The sequence below is a fragment of the Lepidothrix coronata genome, unplaced genomic scaffold (genome assembly GCF_001604755.1).
Source record: "Lepidothrix coronata isolate B3197 unplaced genomic scaffold, Lepidothrix_coronata-1.0 Scaffold38, whole genome shotgun sequence".
Lineage (NCBI taxonomy): Eukaryota > Metazoa > Chordata > Aves > Passeriformes > Pipridae > Lepidothrix > Lepidothrix coronata.
This window is the reverse complement of record NW_016690218.1, coordinates 2,806,464-2,824,377: the sequence shown is the minus strand read 5'-3', so window position 1 is coordinate 2,824,377 and position 17,914 is coordinate 2,806,464. Positions and strand designations below refer to the sequence as shown.

At 41.4% G+C, this 17,914-nt stretch overlaps 1 protein-coding gene across 4 annotated transcripts in view; it reads left to right on the top strand.

The window, feature by feature from the left end:
• Positions 1 to 3,824, top strand: part of DISP1 (dispatched RND transporter family member 1) — an 89,854-nt gene extending 86,030 nt beyond the window's left edge. For all 4 annotated transcript variants that reach the window (XM_017812948.1, XM_017812946.1, XM_017812947.1 and 1 more), the window contains one exon: positions 9 to 3,824. In XM_017812948.1, the coding sequence (XP_017668437.1) occupies positions 9 to 3,653 (3,645 nt within the window). In that variant the 3' untranslated portion in view covers positions 3,654 to 3,824. The remainder of the gene's footprint in view (positions 1 to 8) is intronic.
• Positions 3,825 to 17,914: the final 14,090 nt, after the last annotated feature.

The window sequence follows — 17,914 nt, the reverse complement described above, 5'->3', positions numbered from 1 at the left end:
TTATACAGATCAGATCCCATTCCCAGTTTGGTGACCTTTGCCAGAGAGCCACTGCTGCTTCATGCTGTCCCAGCTGGACACTGGGCAACTATATTGCTATTCTGAACAACAGGTCATCGTGTCAAAAAATTGTAGAACGGGACGTCTCTCACACCCTAAAGCTGCTTCGCACATGTGCCAAATACTACTACAATGGAACCCTGGGGCCGGACTGCTGGGATATGAATGCCAAAAGGAAGGACCAACTCAAGTGTACAAACGTACCTCGCAAATGTACCAAGTACAATGCTGTTTACCAGATCCTTCACTACCTAGTGGACAAGGATTTTCTAAGCCCAAAGACAGCTGACTATGTCTTACCAGCTTTAAAATACAGCATGCTCTTCTCCCCGACTGAGAAAGGGGAAAGCATGATGAGTATTTACCTAGATAACTTTGAGAACTGGAACGCTTCTGATGGTGTAACAACCATCACAGGGATTGAGTTTGGAATAAAACATAGGTTGTTTCAAGATTACCTGCTGATGGATACTGTGTATCCTGCCATAGCCATTGTAATTGTTCTGTTAGTTATGTGTGTGTACACGAAGTCCATGTTTATCACGCTGATGACTATGTTTGCAATAATTAGTTCCTTGATTATTTCTTATTTTCTCTATCGGGTAGTATTTAATTTTGAGTTCTTTCCATTCATGAATCTCACGGCATTAATTATCCTTGTTGGGATTGGAGCAGATGATGCTTTTGTCTTATGTGATGTTTGGAACTACACGAAGTTTGATAAACCTCATGCTGGAACCTCTGAGACAGTGAGCATCACGTTGCAGCACGCTGCTCTTTCCATGTTTGTCACGAGTTTTACAACCGCTGCTGCCTTCTATGCGAATTACGTCAGCAATATCACAGCAATCAGGTGTTTTGGTGTTTATGCTGGCACTGCCATTTTGGTGAATTACGTTTTGATGGTTACATGGCTGCCTGCTGTAGTTGTGTTACATGAACGATACCTTCTCAATATTTTCAGTTGCTTTAAGAAACCTCAGCAGAGGGTATACAACAACAAAAACTGCTGGACAGTGTTGTGCCAAATGTTCCACAAGATTATTTTTGCAGTTTCAGAAGCATCCAGGATATTTTTTGAAAAAGTTTTGCCATGCATTGTTATCAAATTTCGATATATTTGGCTTTTCTGGTTCCTTGCCTTAACAATTGGTGGAGCATATATTGTGTGTGTAAATCCAAAGATGAAACTGCCGTCGCTGGAGCTCTCTGAGTTTCAGGTATTTAGGTCTTCCCACCCATTTGAGCGATACGATGCAGAATACAAAAAACTTTTTATGTTTGAACGTGTCCACCATGGAGAGGAGCTCCACATGCCCATTACAGTAATCTGGGGTGTGACACCTGAGGATAATGGTGACCCTTTAAACCCTAAAAGCAAAGGAAAGCTGCAGCTAGATACCAGTTTTAATATTGCTAGCCCAGCTTCACAGGTCTGGATTTTACGTTTCTGTCAGAAGTTAAGAAACCAAACCTTTTTTTATCAGACTGAAGAACAAGACTTCACAAGCTGCTTCATTGAAACATTTAAGCAGTGGATGGAAAATCAAGACTGTGATGAACCATCTCTTTACCCCTGCTGCAGCCACTGGAGCTTTCCATACAAACAAGAAGTTTTTGAATTATGTATCAAGAGAGCTATAATGGAGCTAGAAAGAAGCACAGGGTACCATTTAGATAGCAAAACCCCAGGGCCTCGCTTTGACCTTAATGACACCATCAGGGCTGTGGTGTTGGAGTTCCAAAGCACCTACCTCTTCACCCTGGCTTATGAGAAAATGCATCAGTTCTACAAAGAGGTGGACTCATGGATTTCAAATGAGCTTAGTTCTGCTCCTGAAGGTCTTAGCAATGGTTGGTTTGTGAGTAACCTTGAATTTTATGATCTTCAGGACAGTCTTTCTGATGGTACTCTGATTGCCATGGGTCTTTCAGTTGCTGTTGCATTTAGTGTAATGCTTCTTACAACTTGGAATATAATCATAAGCCTCTATGCAATAGTTTCAATAGCCGGAACTATTTTCGTCACTGTAGGATCTCTGGTTCTTCTGGGATGGGAGCTAAATGTGTTAGAATCTGTCACAATTTCAGTGGCCGTTGGCTTATCAGTAGACTTTGCTGTTCATTATGGAGTGGCTTATCGCTTAGCCCCTGACCCTGACCGAGAGGGAAAAGTCATTTTTTCTCTAAGCCGTATGGGTTCTGCTATTGCAATGGCTGCCTTGACTACATTTGTAGCTGGAGCAATGATGATGCCCTCAACAGTGTTGGCGTACACGCAGCTTGGCACTTTTATGATGCTTATAATGTGCATTAGCTGGGCTTTTGCAACATTCTTCTTTCAGTGCATGTGCCGATGCCTTGGACCCCAGGGCACTTGTGGCCAGATCCCACTACCAAAAAAATTGTGGTGTAACGCCTTCTCTCAGACCTTTTCAGGAGGCCAAGGAGGCAGAGGTCACAATAAATCACATCCTGTTAGCAAGTATCAGCTGGACTCCAGAAGTCAAAAACCAGAAATGGAGCATGAGCACTATGAGCTTGAGCCCCTGGCGTCACAAACCGGTATCTGCAACCCTGCAGAGAAGGTGACGTACGAAGAAACTCATATCTGCTCAGAGCTCTTCAGCAGCAGGCCCCAAAACATGTGTGTGCCAATGCATCCAGCCTACAATAGTGAAGTGAGTAAAAGCATAAAAAATGTTGCTGGTTCAGCTGTGCTGCAGACTTCTATTGACCAACACACCATATGCCCAGTTTTCTCTCAAAACAGGCAGTGCAGCTGTCCTGATGCATATAAGCAAGTGACAGTGAAGTGGAGTCCACACTCATGTCAGCAGTTAAGTGACACCTTCTGTTACCAGTGTTCTCCTTCTCCGGGAACTGTGCAGATCCAGAGTTCTGTAGCTCCTATAAATGCTTTACAGCAAGCTGCTGAAGGTTATGTACATCCAGTCCAGCATGTCCTCCACTGCAGTTGCCTTCAAGGAAGGCTCAAAAGAACGATGACGCAGAACTCTCTACCTAAAAATTTTTTCCTCCAGTCCATGCAACAGTTTCAGCCACATCAAAGAATAAACAGGACAGATACACACGCTCATCAAAACGCAGAGGAAAATGTAAGAACTGTTCCAAAGGTGATGAGCTCCTCACAGTTTCTCTGCCGAAACGCAGGACCTCTAATAGTACGTTGCTCTGAATGTGAGAACAGCATCTCAAATAACCAAAAGGGATTGTGTCAGCAGACAGACAAGTGTGATGAAAAGGGTGGTACAGAAGCAAATGGGGTTGAAAGCAAGAAAGCCTCTCTGTCCAAGCAGAAAAAGAAAGCTGAGAGCAAGGTAGATCAGCATTCTTTGCAGAATGAGCAGGTTTTGAAGGCTGACCAAAATGATAAAAAGCACCTGCTGAGTAGGTCAGTGAGAGAGGCTCACCATGAGGGTTGCCGTGAAAGTTCACACTGTTGTAGCAAGGCTATCGCAGTGAAGTGCAATTCTGTTGACTGTCAAATGCCAAACATCGAAGCCAATGTGCCTCCTATGTTAATGCGCCCAGAACTTTCCAATGAAAGTTTGTTAATAAAAACACTATAATAAACCTTCAATTTGGCAATCCTGTGTCTTTCTTCTAAAAGTTAAGTTTAAAACACTAAAAGAGGAAAGTCCTGAATAAATATGAATTATAATTTGCCTTTTGGAATGAAAAATGTATTTTATAGAACAGTAACATTTATACATTTCATAAAGCCATGACATGTAGTAAAACCTGATGTTGTCCAGAATGTTTTTTTGCCGTAACTCATAAAATGGATTATGCTTCATTTAGTTTCTTTCCAAGGGATTAGGGTTTGATTTCTCCTTATAAATCATCTCAAGAAACAAAGTGTTGCGAAGAAAATCCCTTTTTCTGAAGCCAGGGCTTGTGAGATTGATAATATATGGGTCAGACTGAGATGGCCACATTTCCTGAGTACATTACTTACCTTTATTCTAGTGCTCCCTTGGCAGGCTTATGCACACCTTGAAACAGTAGCAGAACTATAATTGTTTTCATTCAAGTTTGTCTGAAAGACCAGCTCTGCAGGGCAGGCTATTTTGGAATATTTTTTATCTATTCATCCTGACAAAATCTGAAGAAAGGCTCTTGGAAGCCAACAGCATGTGCACTGCCCTTGTTGCATTTCTGTGTATATAGTGCAGTAAAACATTTTAAACTGCCCTTTCTGGCAGTTACTATAAAGATTTTACCATTAAATACCAGAGAATACAGGTGAAAACAATAGTAAGTGAACGTTATTTACTTCTCAGTAATGACAAGAAAAATACAGTTTCTGTGGACGACAGATGTATGTACGTAAAATCAGGGCTTATAAAATTGGGTAGGAAGTGCCTTTCAATGCTGAACTTTTTCCCACAAAGTTAATCTGCTGTGGAGAAAGGTGTAGTCAATGCAGACTTACTGTCAACAGTATTAGATTAAGTCAATCAAAAGGCTCAAATGCATAAATTAAAATATTGTGTTCTGAGTGTCCCTACCGGGAGAAGTTCTGAGATGAAGTTACAAATACTGAAGTAAACCATGTAACCAAGATGTTCGACTTCAGATGTATCTGTGTAAGGGTTTAGCCAAATGATAGCTGCGAATAGTCGTGGGGTCTCATAATTCAGGGAGAGCGGATTTGAAAGCTGGAAATGTGTAGTGTGTCATAATTGCTATGTGCCTTAATGACAAATCTCTCTTCCTACAATCATTTGGTTATGCTGGTTATGTTGATTTAGTAGACACAGAAGATAGATTTCATAGGTTGGTGTGATATCATGTACTTGGTCTGTAATGAATACCTGGAGGAAAAGCCTGGCTTCTTCTCTCCTGATGTTCGTGTTGAAGGGATACAGAAGATTCATATCTTACAACAAACCACTTTGGTTTTTCTGGGAGTAGTGATGTTGGTGCTTACATATCCCAGTGACTGAAACAGAATAAGAGGTTGAAATCTACAGAAAAAGCTAAAATAATTTTATATGGTTTAAGAAGTGTATCATTCTTTCTTAGTTAGAAAACTCAGTTTTAGCTGCCTGGAAACTTGTCTCTCAATTTAGAGCCTGATTCTTTCTAAACATTTGTAATGAGAGCAATCCAAGGCTTTTCTGTGCACCTCAGAGGACATTAATTATAAAGAGCTAAGACTTGCAGTGCTAGCAATATGAAGAAATTAAAAGGGATAAGAAATAAACTGGGCTATTGCTGTTGCTATTTTCCAACTATTTTCCTGCCCACTGCACCTGCTTAAGTGCAGTGTGAGTCTGACCTTGCCAAAGCAATGTGTAATGCTTGCATAGTGCCTGTCACCTCAGCTGTCATTCACAACAGTGCCTTTGAGACCTTAGTGGCCTTAGGGGAGGTCCCCAGCTAATGCATCTACAGAACAGAGGACTTTTTGAGCTGATGAGCTCAAAACTGAAATTTTTTTCCTAAGCCAGGTTTCCATCTTGTGTGAGGAAGCCACTTTTGACTGCTTATATTAATAACTGGTTTTATAATGGTGAGGTAAGCGACAGGGATTAATGTTATATTTCCGTTATGATTTATATGTTCTTAAAGGCTAATACAGTGAAAAAATGGGGCAGATAAGGAGTTGTGACGTAATGTGCTCTTAGAAAAGCTTGAAGTGAACTCATGTACTTGGCTAGTGAACAGGATCACTGCTGTATTTGCCTTTTGTGACTTTGCCATTGCCCCCCTGCTAACTGCTTTATCCTTTCCAAATCAGTAGCTGGACAAGCAGCAGTCATGGACTTAGATAAGTTTAATACTTATGGACATGGCACCGTGTGTGTGTGTGTGTGTGTGTGTGTGTGTGTGTGTGTGTGTGTGTGTGTGTGTGCGCACTGCATCTATGTCAGTTCATGTGTGGACTCTAAAATCCAAAGCTGTGGAGAGTGGAAGAGAATAGGAGTTGGTTCCAGTGAGAGGTGAAGGCTGATGAAGCTATGCATTACTCTATCCCCAGAAAATTCAGGAGAGAAATAAATAAATACTAATAATTAAGTTTTTACCAGCTACGAGGAGCAAGCAAGGAGAGGTGGGATTCTTTTCCACTCCATGAAATCTTAACAAGAACCATTACGTCCTACTGAGACATCTTTCAAAGACTTGCCAATGACAGCCAAGTCCCAAGGATAGCTGATGAGCCTAAAATACTCCAGTTTTCATTAACTGATTTGCTGTCACTGAGGTCCTCCCGTGCATTGGGATTGCATAGGGAATATGGGTGTGTGCACACCACACAGTGTGGCTCAGTGTGGTGCTTCTCTTGTAGGCTGCCCAGGTGGGCTAAGGGCCCTACCACTGGCAGTGGCTGGTGCTTACTCCTTGAAGTAACATGGTCCTGGCTTTACAAGATGCAGAACTTTATTTCTATGGATAATCCACAGTGGGGTGTTTGGGAATTGTTCTGTCAGTGATGACATGTATCCTGAGACATGACAGGTGAGATTTCTAGGAAAGATGTTACAGCAACTTGAACATATAAAGTGTCTTTAAAGTGACATCTCTTTGATTATTCAAGGAAGGTCTTAAGTTTGCTAGTATGCTTTCTTAAGGAATAAAAAATACAAGCCAGAATCTTCCTGGAAGTGGGGCTTACATCTGAGACCAATTCTTTCAAATTCACTTCACCTAGGGGAAAAAAAAGATATTTAATGTATTAGATACCTTAGTTATCTGTATTGTCCTTAGGGTCTGTGTTTTTCAGGTCATAATCACATTTAGATTGTGGGTAATACATTGATTAGTTTTTAAAAAAAATGATACAAGAATTTACATTAAGTCCTCTAAAATATTACATCAGGCTCAGTAATCACTTGGAATGCAGTTGCCTCGTATGAAGTATTGGTAGGTGGGTAGGTAGCTGATGAAGTAACATAAAGGAGTTTTAAGTTACTGTTCCACTGTTTGTGTTTTTAAAGAAAATTAAAATCCATCTTTCTGCAATCACCCATAATCACTTTAACTTGATCTTTTTTAATTGATGTGGGAGAATTCCTTTGAAGTGCTTTGAATCAGGAACACCTCTCATTTTGCCAGATGGAGTCCTGGCAGTCAGTCCAAGAGAGCTCTAAAAATACAGGTTGACAAATGACAAAAATTCTAGCACTGTAAGAAATGTCAAACATGATAAAAATTGAATATATTTTATTTATATAAAGAATGTTATACTACTTAATATAGGTAGCAGATGGGTGATTCAGGCCAAAATCACACTGACTTCATTGAATTGGACCTTAAATTTTTTCCACATGCTGGCAAGCTATATTAAATTTTATTTCTGCCAATAACATCTGAAGTGCCTGTACATCTAGCATTTGATTTATGATAGTGAGCTGGGACACCATCCTACTAAGTGTTGCATATTCCCACAACGCGAAACAACTCCTGCCTCAGCAATAAAAAGCTCAGTCTGTAGAAGTTATAGTCTGGAAGAAAGGCAATAGCTTCTCCTCATAACAGATCTCTGCAGACTCATGAATTTGGATCCAGTGTCGCTATGGCAGAACTACCCTCACTTTAATGGTGTTATCCTTTGACTATTTATTCACTCACTTTATCAGAAAAAGGCCTCTGAGGTGTGGAGAGCCTGTAACATAGATCATGCACAGCTTAGAGAGGCTGCAGTTTTTAGGTACTACTGTGCTATAACGTCTGAATACTAAGTAGTCTTACACACCAAGGACTCTTGACTTTACTGTTTGCTTTCAGTTGGCATGGCAGCCTGTATTCCAAGTGTTTTTCCTAAAGTCTCCACTTAAGAAAGTTCCATGGAGTCAGGTGTTTCCTGGAGACACATAATTTTGGATATTTTGGTGTACCTGAAATGTATGGCCAGTCTTCGCGAGCGAGGATTTGGGAAAGGTCATTAACCCTTCGAGCCTGCGCAGTGGATTTTTTAGGTGAGACCCAGCGTGCGCTGAACTGAGCCCACCCTTTAATCCTGAGGTTCATCTGCCGGGGCCGAGCAAGCTTGGACAGTGGCAGTGAGGTCCCCAGGACGTAGGTTTGTTTAGAGTGACCTTCTCTTAGATGGATGGCCTTACAGGGCTAACGAGCTCCATCTGCCCGGGGGTCTTTTTCCCTGACCAGGATGTATTAAAGGTAATATGTCCAGCTTGGATTTGGATTCCATTATTTTAGGTTTTGACCAATGTCACTTTACCTGCAAATGGATAGATATATTCCAAGTAAACAGCAGCTGGTTGTTGCTTTCATTTAAATTCCATTAGTTAAAAATGTATGTTGAGTCTAGTTCCCAAACCATTAATATAAAACTGATGCTGATCTATCTTCTTAAAAGCAGCAGGGCTAACACTTGCTCTCTTGCTGTGGCCTGGCCACAATGGTGGTAGTGTTAGAAGTTGAACTCTTCCAGCAGTGAGTCTTTAGGGCAGATGGATGGCTTTGCTTTGAGGCCTAAACAAACTTTCTTAAACCCTTGTAAAGCCTTAACCAAAATTGTCTGTAGATTTATCGTAATAGCAATTTGAGCACGTTTCTCTGTGGTTTAGGAAAGCAGCAGATTATTTGTAATGGACTCGTTATTAATGTGGGCTGTATTACAGTACCCTGATCCTTGGAAAACAGTGTGACTAACATACACACTGACTAATGGCAGGCTCTTAAAAATTTGACCTAAGCCACGTCTTCTGCATACAACAGGTTTTTTTAAAATATTATTCAATAATAGGAAATGTCATGGTTTAAATTTTAAGATGGGTGATGTGCTGAAACTATTACTGAGTTTGCATGTATTTGAAGTCATTTTCAGGACAGATGAAGGACAGCTTGGTTGGGTATGACGGACGAGGTGGCACCTCTGGTTGTCTGCCCTCGCCCAATGCTAGGAGTGGGTCACCTGAAATCACCTTGCTGTAACAGCAGCGTTCAGGAGCTGTCAGAGGAGCCACCAGGTACCTGCAGCGTGGGAGGAGGAGAGGGGCAGCAACTTCATCAGCCACCTCTTCTCCCCTTCCCTTTGGTAATAAAAAACCCCTTCAGTGTATTGCGTGCTGGGGCAATAATTCATCTCTCACTTTAGTGGTGTAAATCACAAGTAAGTTATTTGGAGTTACTTGAGCTGTGTTAGTATAAGAAAGAGGGGTATCACAACTGCTGAATTATTGGCTCTCGTAAAAATTCCTTAGCATTTGGCCCAAAATCTGCTTTTGAGGAGAGATGTTTATGTGCAAAAGCAGAACCTGTGGATGTTCTTACAGTCCAGGTAAAAATGAGCAGAAATAGGCCACTGAAGGCATGTGAACTCAGTCCTAAAAAGACTGACAGCACAGAAAGCAGGTTTAGCACTGCTTGGAGTGGAGAGTTCTGCTGAAGCCATCCTGCAGCACAAGGCCAGATACGCTCTTTCACTTTTTGTTACAAAAATAGTCTGATTCAATATATATTTTTATGTTTTTAAAATTTATATTTTAAATATCTGTTTTATAGTATATGATAATATTGTCCCAAATATTTTCCAAGCGGCCTGCACATCAAATCTTTTTCCTAAAAAAATGTTCTTTTCAATCTAATGGAACTTGAATTCGTGACTGTCACAGCAGCAAAGCTGTCCAAGTCCATTACTCACCTTTTCTTCTATTCTGTGTTCCTAGTTAGGGTTCTGTCTCGTATGATCCTACATTTTTGGGCTTTTCTTAGATGTCCTAACAGCTTGATTTCTTTCCTGACATGGTACTGAATCTTTTAAGTGCCAAATGTAGCTCATTTTGTCATAAAACTGCGTGTAGCAGGCCTTCCTCTCCTTTTGTTCATTCCCATTTGTCTCGAGTTCTTGAAATACAGCTTCTGTTGTTGTGTAGCATAACCTCTTTGATGCCTTCTTATTAGAGAAGCTTTATTTACATTTGGGGAGTATAATATGTCAGCTTTTTAAGATTTCACAGCAGTGTTACACTACAAAATAGGGCAGAAATAGGGAGAACTGTTAAACTGACACAAACTGAAGTTTGAATACTACTAGCAGTAGGTAGTTACATAATATGAGGGTGTTTTATTTGGCATAACACTGAAAGGGTATAATTTTCAGAAAGATGGGTATTATGAATTTTGTAACATAAATGACAACTAATAACTTACTTTCACCTTCTTTTGTGTAGCATTACCTTCACACAAAGTAACTTAAAAGAAGTAATTCAGGAAATATTAAGCAAAACAACATAAAATTGAAAAGTGCTTGGATTACAGTGGCTTGCCAGGAGGTAAGATCTGCTGCTTTCTCAATTCTATAAGGACTTTTTAAACCACCTTGCTTAATATGTCCCATGCTGTTGTTGAACGAGAATTGAACAAACTGTCCTCCGATATCTCTAGATGGTATCACTTTTAAAAGAAGTTTGAATATGTGAAATAGCAAGACTGGGGAAAGATGGCTTACCAAAATAAGGTGTTATAAAGAAACTATCACCGAAGTGTTAATCTGGCTTTCTCATCATTTGCAGCTGAGAAGCATTATGGGACTTGAACTAATACATTTTAACTGCAAGGCACTCAAGCCTGTATGCAAGAATTTGAAACAGGCTCAGTAGGTACACTGGATAACTTAGATATATAACCTTCAATTAGCTTAGTTAAGACAGCAGGAGAGAGAGAGAATCCTTATTTGCTTTGAAATACTCTTGTACACTACATAGAGGGAGTAAATGTCTTGAAAATATGTGTAAACCACAATATTTGAGAATACAATAACTTTTACGATCTCAGAGTAATAAGCGTGAAACAGAGTTGCAGACAATAGCATGTGTAAGGTGATTGATGTTTAATTAGGGAATTGTAAACTTCTGTGCACTTGAAAATACCAGTATTTGAAAAGGCTGCTTTCCAGGAACCTGCAATAAATCACAGAATCATTTTGGTTGGAAAAGACTGTTAAAATGATTGAGTCCAACCATCAATCCAGCACTGCCAAACCCACCACTAAACCATGTCCTTAAAGTGACGCATCTTTAAAATACCTCCAGGGATGGTGACTGACCACTTCCCTGGGCAGCCTGTTCCAGTACTTGACAACTTTTTCTGTGAAGAAAAAATGTCCTAATAGCTGATCTAAATCTCCCCTGGTGCAACTTGAGCCCATTTCCTCTTGTCCAGTCCCTTGTAACCTGGGAGAAGAGACTGACTCCCACCTGCCTAAAACCTCAGGGAGTTGTAGAGAGTGATAAGGTCCCCCCGAGCCTCCTTTCCTCACGGCTAAACAACCCCAGCTCCCTTAGCCACTTCTCATAAGACTTGTGTTCCAGACCCTTCACCAGCTTTGTTGTCCTCTTCTGAACCTGCTCCAGCACCTCAATACCCTTCCTGTAGTGAGGGCCCCAGAGAGCTGCATGCAGCACTCGAGGTGTGGCCTCACCGGTGCTGAGTACAGGGGGACAATCATTGCCCTGGTCCTGATGGCCATGCTATTGCTGATATACACCAGGATTCCATTGGCCTTCTTGGCCACCTGGGCACACTTCTGGCTCATGTTCAGCAAGTGCTGACCAGCACCCCCAGGTCCTTTTCCTCTGGATCGCTTTCCAGCCACTGTGCCTTGAGCCTATAATGCTGCTTGGGGTTTTTTGACCCAAGTGCAGAACCCAGCACTTGGACTTGTTGAACCTCATGCAATTGGCCTCGGTCCATTGATCCACCCTGTCCAGATCCCTCTGTAGAGCCTTCCTGCCCTCCAGCAGATTGACACTCCTACCCAACTTGGTGTCATCTGCAAACTGATGGAGGGTGCACTCACTCCCCTCATCCAGACCGCTGATAAAGACATTAAACATTGTGAGAAATTATGTCAAAGGCTTTACTTTAGTCCTGGTAGATACACCCACAGCTTTTCCCTCATCCACTGAGTGGGTCACCTCATCATAGAAGGAGGTCATGTTGGTCAAGCAGGACCTGCCTTTCACCAACCCATGCTGTCTGGGCTTGATCCCCTGGTTGTCCTGTGTGTGCCATATGATGACAACCAAATTGATCTGCCTCAAGATCTTCCCTGGCAATGAGGTCAGACTGACAGGCCCGTAGTTCTCCGAAGACTCTTCAGCCCTTTTTGTAGATGGGTTTAGTCACATTTGCCAACTTCCAGACAACTGAGACCTTCCCAGTTAGCCAGGATTGCTGGTAAATGCTAGAAAGTGGCTCGGTGAGCATTTCCACCAGCTCCTTCAGTACCCTTGGAGGGATTCCACCTGGTCCCATAGACCTGTGTGTGTCTAAGTGGCATAGCAGGTCTTATAGGTACTTGTTCAGGATGACCAGGAACTTAGTACATTCAGGTAGCTTTTAGTGCTGTAACTTTGATATACTCCACTTGGCATTTGTTATACAGGTTTGCAGGTACATCAGTGCAGAGGATTTGGCTGTCACCACTCACGACTTTGGATGGGGACTGAACTGCCTCCTGAATGAGCAGGAGGAAATCAGAACTGAGACCATCTCTAAAAGCAGAATGTGAGTATGCCTGTTTGGCTTATTCCAGATGCTGGTTTGTTGTAGGCAACGGAGAAGGGAGGTTGAAATCTGTGCTTCTATTTGTCTCCTGAATACAGAAGCTGATAACTTTGCCCAGCATAGATGTTTCAAAATTCAGAAGGTGAATTAAGTATTTGTAATGGTGTGTATAAGCAGCTGAAACTGTGTGTATGTGCTTGAAGTCTTTGGTTGTTCCAAATACATACTTGGATTTTTGTAGCTAAGAAGTTACTGGCATTCAAGCTGATTAATTTTTCACTTCACCCTGGTTAAGTGTAAAATGTGGCCTGATCTGCTTCTGTTTTGGTGTTCTCAAAGAAACACCATGCACTTACATTTAAATTCATACTTCTTTTAAATATATAAAACCTAGAATAATATACTCCAGTCTTAAACTACTATTATTATAAACTGATGTTTAATGTTATCATTATTTCAGTATTTTTATAAATGGGCAAGCACAGTAGGGACATATAAGCTTTCATTTAATTTATCATTTTTAGTACTTTGTGATTGTATTTCATGATGCCTTTAAAATAATTAATTTGAAATGCATAAATGATTCAAAGTACCTACACCTAGCTTTAAAACTGCTTGATTCAAACATGGGAAGAAAAAAGACAAAACACTTGACCTATAATAGTGAAACAGAAGCCAAATATACTTGATTACTAGGAGGTCTGTAGCACTTTTCACAATCCACCTTACAAGATGAACTCCACCCTTGCTTTAAGTTCCCTTTTCCAGCTCAGCTCCAGCTTCCTTGCAGTGTCTGACCATGCATCTTAAGGGATAAGAGCTGGTTATCACACTGCAAGGGGCCAACCAGTTCAGAGGGGCTGGTTATGCCATTTTGTGCATGCTTTTTAAGTGTGTGTTTCCAGACACAAGAGCTTAAATAAGAACCACTATTATATCTCTCCCAGTCCTCTGACCAGAGAGAGGGATTGATCTCAAGCAGCAAAGCAGATGTGGTGGCCCGTGCAGCAGGGGGGTACTGGGCCGTGCAATGCCTGAGGATTAGCCTCCAGTCATAAGAACTCTCAGCAATTTATCTGTCTGATGCCAGGTCTAAATTTGCCTTTTGTTCATTGTCATTGTGCTACTCTACAAGTTATTCCCCCTCCTTTGGGCAACCGAGAGCAGCTCCCTCCTGGTGCTCACGTTTCTCAAATCCTTGCAGTTGCTGCTGCCTGCAAAGAGACCCTGCTGAGGAAGAATCCCTGCTGCTTGTGTACAGCCTTGTTGGAGCCCCATGTTAAGTGGAGGAGAGCTGATGGGATTAATTTATCTAAGTATTATTTATTACCCAAAGGTAGCTACTGTTTGTATTATCACCTCCTCTGCCACCTGGGGGCTGGGAACAGGGTCGGCCTGAGCTCCTGAGGTGGACTGTAAATGTACGGGCTGCGGATTTAAAACTGTTTTTTCTTCTGACTATGCAAGAGCTTAGAAATTGTCCTGATGTCTATCATTTGCTGTCTTGCTCCTGTTTTTTGATACATTTTAGCCTGAAAAGGCTGATTGATGTGAAACCCTGCTGGAGTCTTCAGTTTCTACACTTGCTCTGGTTTTGCATTATATTTTAGGATCAGGGAAGCAAAGATTCATGCCAGATGTTGTTGCTGCTAGAGTCTTCCCCCTTCCCTCCACCCAAGTCCATGTTATCTGGAAATAGATCCACCCTTCCTTAGGAAACCCAGACAGTGAGGAAGCCACAGCCTCTTCATGTTTTTACATTTAGGTGTGCCTGACTGAATATAGATTTCCTCAAAGCTATCACAGCTCTCAGATTGGTTTGTTTTTACTTCAGAGGATCTGAAGTCACATTTCAGTGTATTGAACTAGATGCAACTCTTGTTTGTAACCTCTTCTACAGCGGGAGGGGAGATGGGGAAGACAGGGTGGAATTGTGTCAAAAGATTCAATCTCTTCCGTCTTTTCTCTGTAGAACAGTGGCTGATCTGTAGCCGATGATCTGAACTGAAAATTAGTCTCCTAGCTACCGAGGTTTGCCACACAGTGAATTAGTTCAGTAAAGTGAGGTCTTAGAGCTCCAGCCTGTTGGTATGGATGCAGCATCTAGAGCTGGCTGCTGACATAAGAAGCACATGCATCCTGGACTGTGGTGTCCTGCCTGAAATGCCTCTCTCCTCACTGCAGAAAACCTCCAAATTAAATGTGGGAGAGGAAGCTACTATGTAATAGTAATCTGAGATGTACCCTGTTGTCTTCTTCACACATTCAATCCAAGTACAACCTTCTGAAAGCATGTGTGTCTTTTCCCAGTGAATGTGCAGAGAGCTCAAGATCCTAATTTAGGAGCATCAAATTGTATCTAACTTGGAACATCACCCTCTGAAGGTTTTCAGAGGTTGCAATGTCTTCTTGGCTACCAAGGCAGTATAGTCTCTTTTTGTCTTGTTAACTCACATACAAGCAGATTGAAACCTGAAGCTGGAATAACATGGGAAAGTTGGAAAAGCACAGGAGCGGGTGAAATATTTCTTTCCTCTTTAAGGCAGCAAGCTTGGCAAAGGGACTACTTTGCTTCCATGAGTCTTTATATTTGACCAAGCAAAGGAAAAGGTTACCTGCGATATGTGCCCTGCTCCCCTTAGTCACCAAAGGAATCCAGCTGGGACAACACAGGCTCTGGCCTTCAGTACTCAGCTCCCACAAATATCTCTGTGCTGTGGTGTGGCATGCAGTGGGAAATTAAACCATAACCCAATGTTGACTTCTGTTGGAAGTCATCCTATACAATGGACTTTAGTAGTTGCCTTTTAGGGCCAGAGCACCACCTTCTCTGGGTAACTGGTTACCTGTGTCACAATAGGGTTAAATCAGTGGTTACAGTGGTCCCTGGGACCAGTGCTCTGAGCCCGGCCCTTGTCTCTTGTCTTCCTCATGATGATGCTTCAAATCCAATTCATCTTCCTCCTAGCAGTCAGCCCTTGGCTGTGTGCTGGCTTGGGAAAACTAAATTCCTTTGACTAATCTGTTGTTCCCATTTTTTTGTGCATGTAGTTTCTAACAGGAAAAGGCATGGGGTTTAGTCTATGGCATGGGGCAGCACTCACCCAGGACACCTGGTAATACTGCTTTGTGTGCAATATTCATATTAAGAAAAATGTTGTAAACCGTATGTGCTCTTTGTAAACTAAAATACTGGATATCCAGTTCAGAATCTTTCAGAGGTGAGGAAATACAGGTGATCTATTCTTGTTCTTAGAGATCAGCAGTTGTCTTACACACCTCTGTACTTACACATTAGAGGCATCCTTTGATTTAGATTTTGAACAAAACCTCTCTGACCCTGGAATTTACAGTCATCCTTTCCTGTAAGAAGAAATTAAATGGGAAACAGGTTTTCTGGTAAAGTTGTATCATCATATACCCATATGTAAGTGTGTGTATAAAAATAATAAAAAAAAAAAGTAGGCAAAACCCTAGATTTCTTTAAAGGTTAGATCTGGTCATAAAAGTTAAGAATATTTTTAAAAAATTTAAAAATCTTGTTCTTTCAGTGCTTACTCACAGTGTTTAGGCCAGCTGAAGCTTTGAGACACATCGGCATGCTTTACTTGAGGAAGCTCAAGTTTACATTAGTTTCTAAAAATGTAATCCTTCACTTCCAGCTTTCTAAGAAAGTCTGGCCTTCCTTCCCTTACATGGTGTCTGGCCACATTATGCCAATTCATTCATCACCTCCGGATTCTGCTGCTGTGGTTTGTTCCATCTAAACCTGGGTTGGAAGGTGGTGCACAGATTTCGTTTGGGACAGCATGTGATGGCCTGCCTGCCTTCTCCAGTCCTTCTCTCTTGTTGCAGCACACCAGCCACACAGCCCAGATGTGCCCATTCTTTTGATGACTGATAAGGAAAAACCTCTCAATGCACATTAGATCAATGTAGAATCAGAACTCCCTGAGGATGCATTTTGGAGCTTCCTTAGAAAGCCTTTTTATACTTGGGGCCATAAACTGAGAACTTCGCTCTTGTACCTCTAAATCTTCTCCCACCTATCCTTCTCTACCAAAATATGTACCTCAATGAATGTTCCCTTCAAGAGGGAAGATTGTCAGGCACTACATTGTATCTGCTTAATATCTGCAATATTACAGATAGGGCAACAGTGAAAAGATAAGGCAGATAGTTTGGTTGTCCAGCATTTTTAGTTCTGTATTGCTTCTGCAGCCCTTTGTGGATGTTCCAGGATTCACAGATAAATATAAGGTCAACTCTGGAAAGAAAGGGTATTACCAGAGAGGAATAGATGAAAGAATTAGAGCCATAATATATATAATATACAATTGACATACATATTGTGATTCAGAACTTGCAGAGCTCCAGGAGAAGGCACCATCTCATAAATTACATCTCCACTGTGATTGCATGATTATTTTTATTAAAAATGATGTTTGAAATCAGAAGACAAGCCTAATTCTCAGATAATGGGTTAAATCTATAGCACTGGCAGCCAGATAAATCCTTCTATCTACCTGGTAAATGCAGCAGAGATAGAATTGGCTACTCAGAAATGTATTTAATATTGACTGAAGGAATAAAAGGGACAAATTTAGAGACAGAGTAGTGGAGCTGAGTTGTACATGTGCCTCTGAGAGTGTCTATTACTGTCCTGTTGGGTAGGGAACTTTAATGTGTTGAGTTAGAAAGAACTGCCAGACTTAATGAAGGCAGTATGACCTTGCAGGACCAGTGATTAAACCAATTAGAATTAAACAGGGAGTGCAGAACTGTAATATGGGCCCTTGGTGGATATGCAGACAATATGCTGCAAAGCAACTGTAGTAACTTCACAGACACTCATCAGTGTGTTGGCATGAATTTCAGCAAACAGCCACATGTGGCTCATCTGCCAGCATTTCAAGTGGAAAGCCAAAATTCCTTTATTACCTTGGTCTGGATGGCTACACTGTCTGTTTTTTTGTACTGCTATAGGTGAAAAGGAGGTGAGTAAGTTGTCTGGTCAAGTTGTTTTCTTACCACTGCTTCCAATTGTGGCTGTTTCAAGAAAGGTTTAAATGCTCATTGTGTTCCCACTGTAATTACATTGAAGTGTTGTATAGGTGAGGGTGGGGAAACTATTTTTCCGTGACCACAGCTGACAATTAGTTTATCCCTTTGAAGCATGACAGTTGATATCTTTGGACATTTTTCATTAGCTAGTGTAATGTTAGATACTATTCTTATTCTTACAAATGTCCAATCCAGCTTTTGTTCTCTGAGCTGGCTCTGCCAGAGGATATCCGAGGAGAAGAGAGAAGAACAAGGAAGACAGTGTACTGATGCGGTGTGACTGATG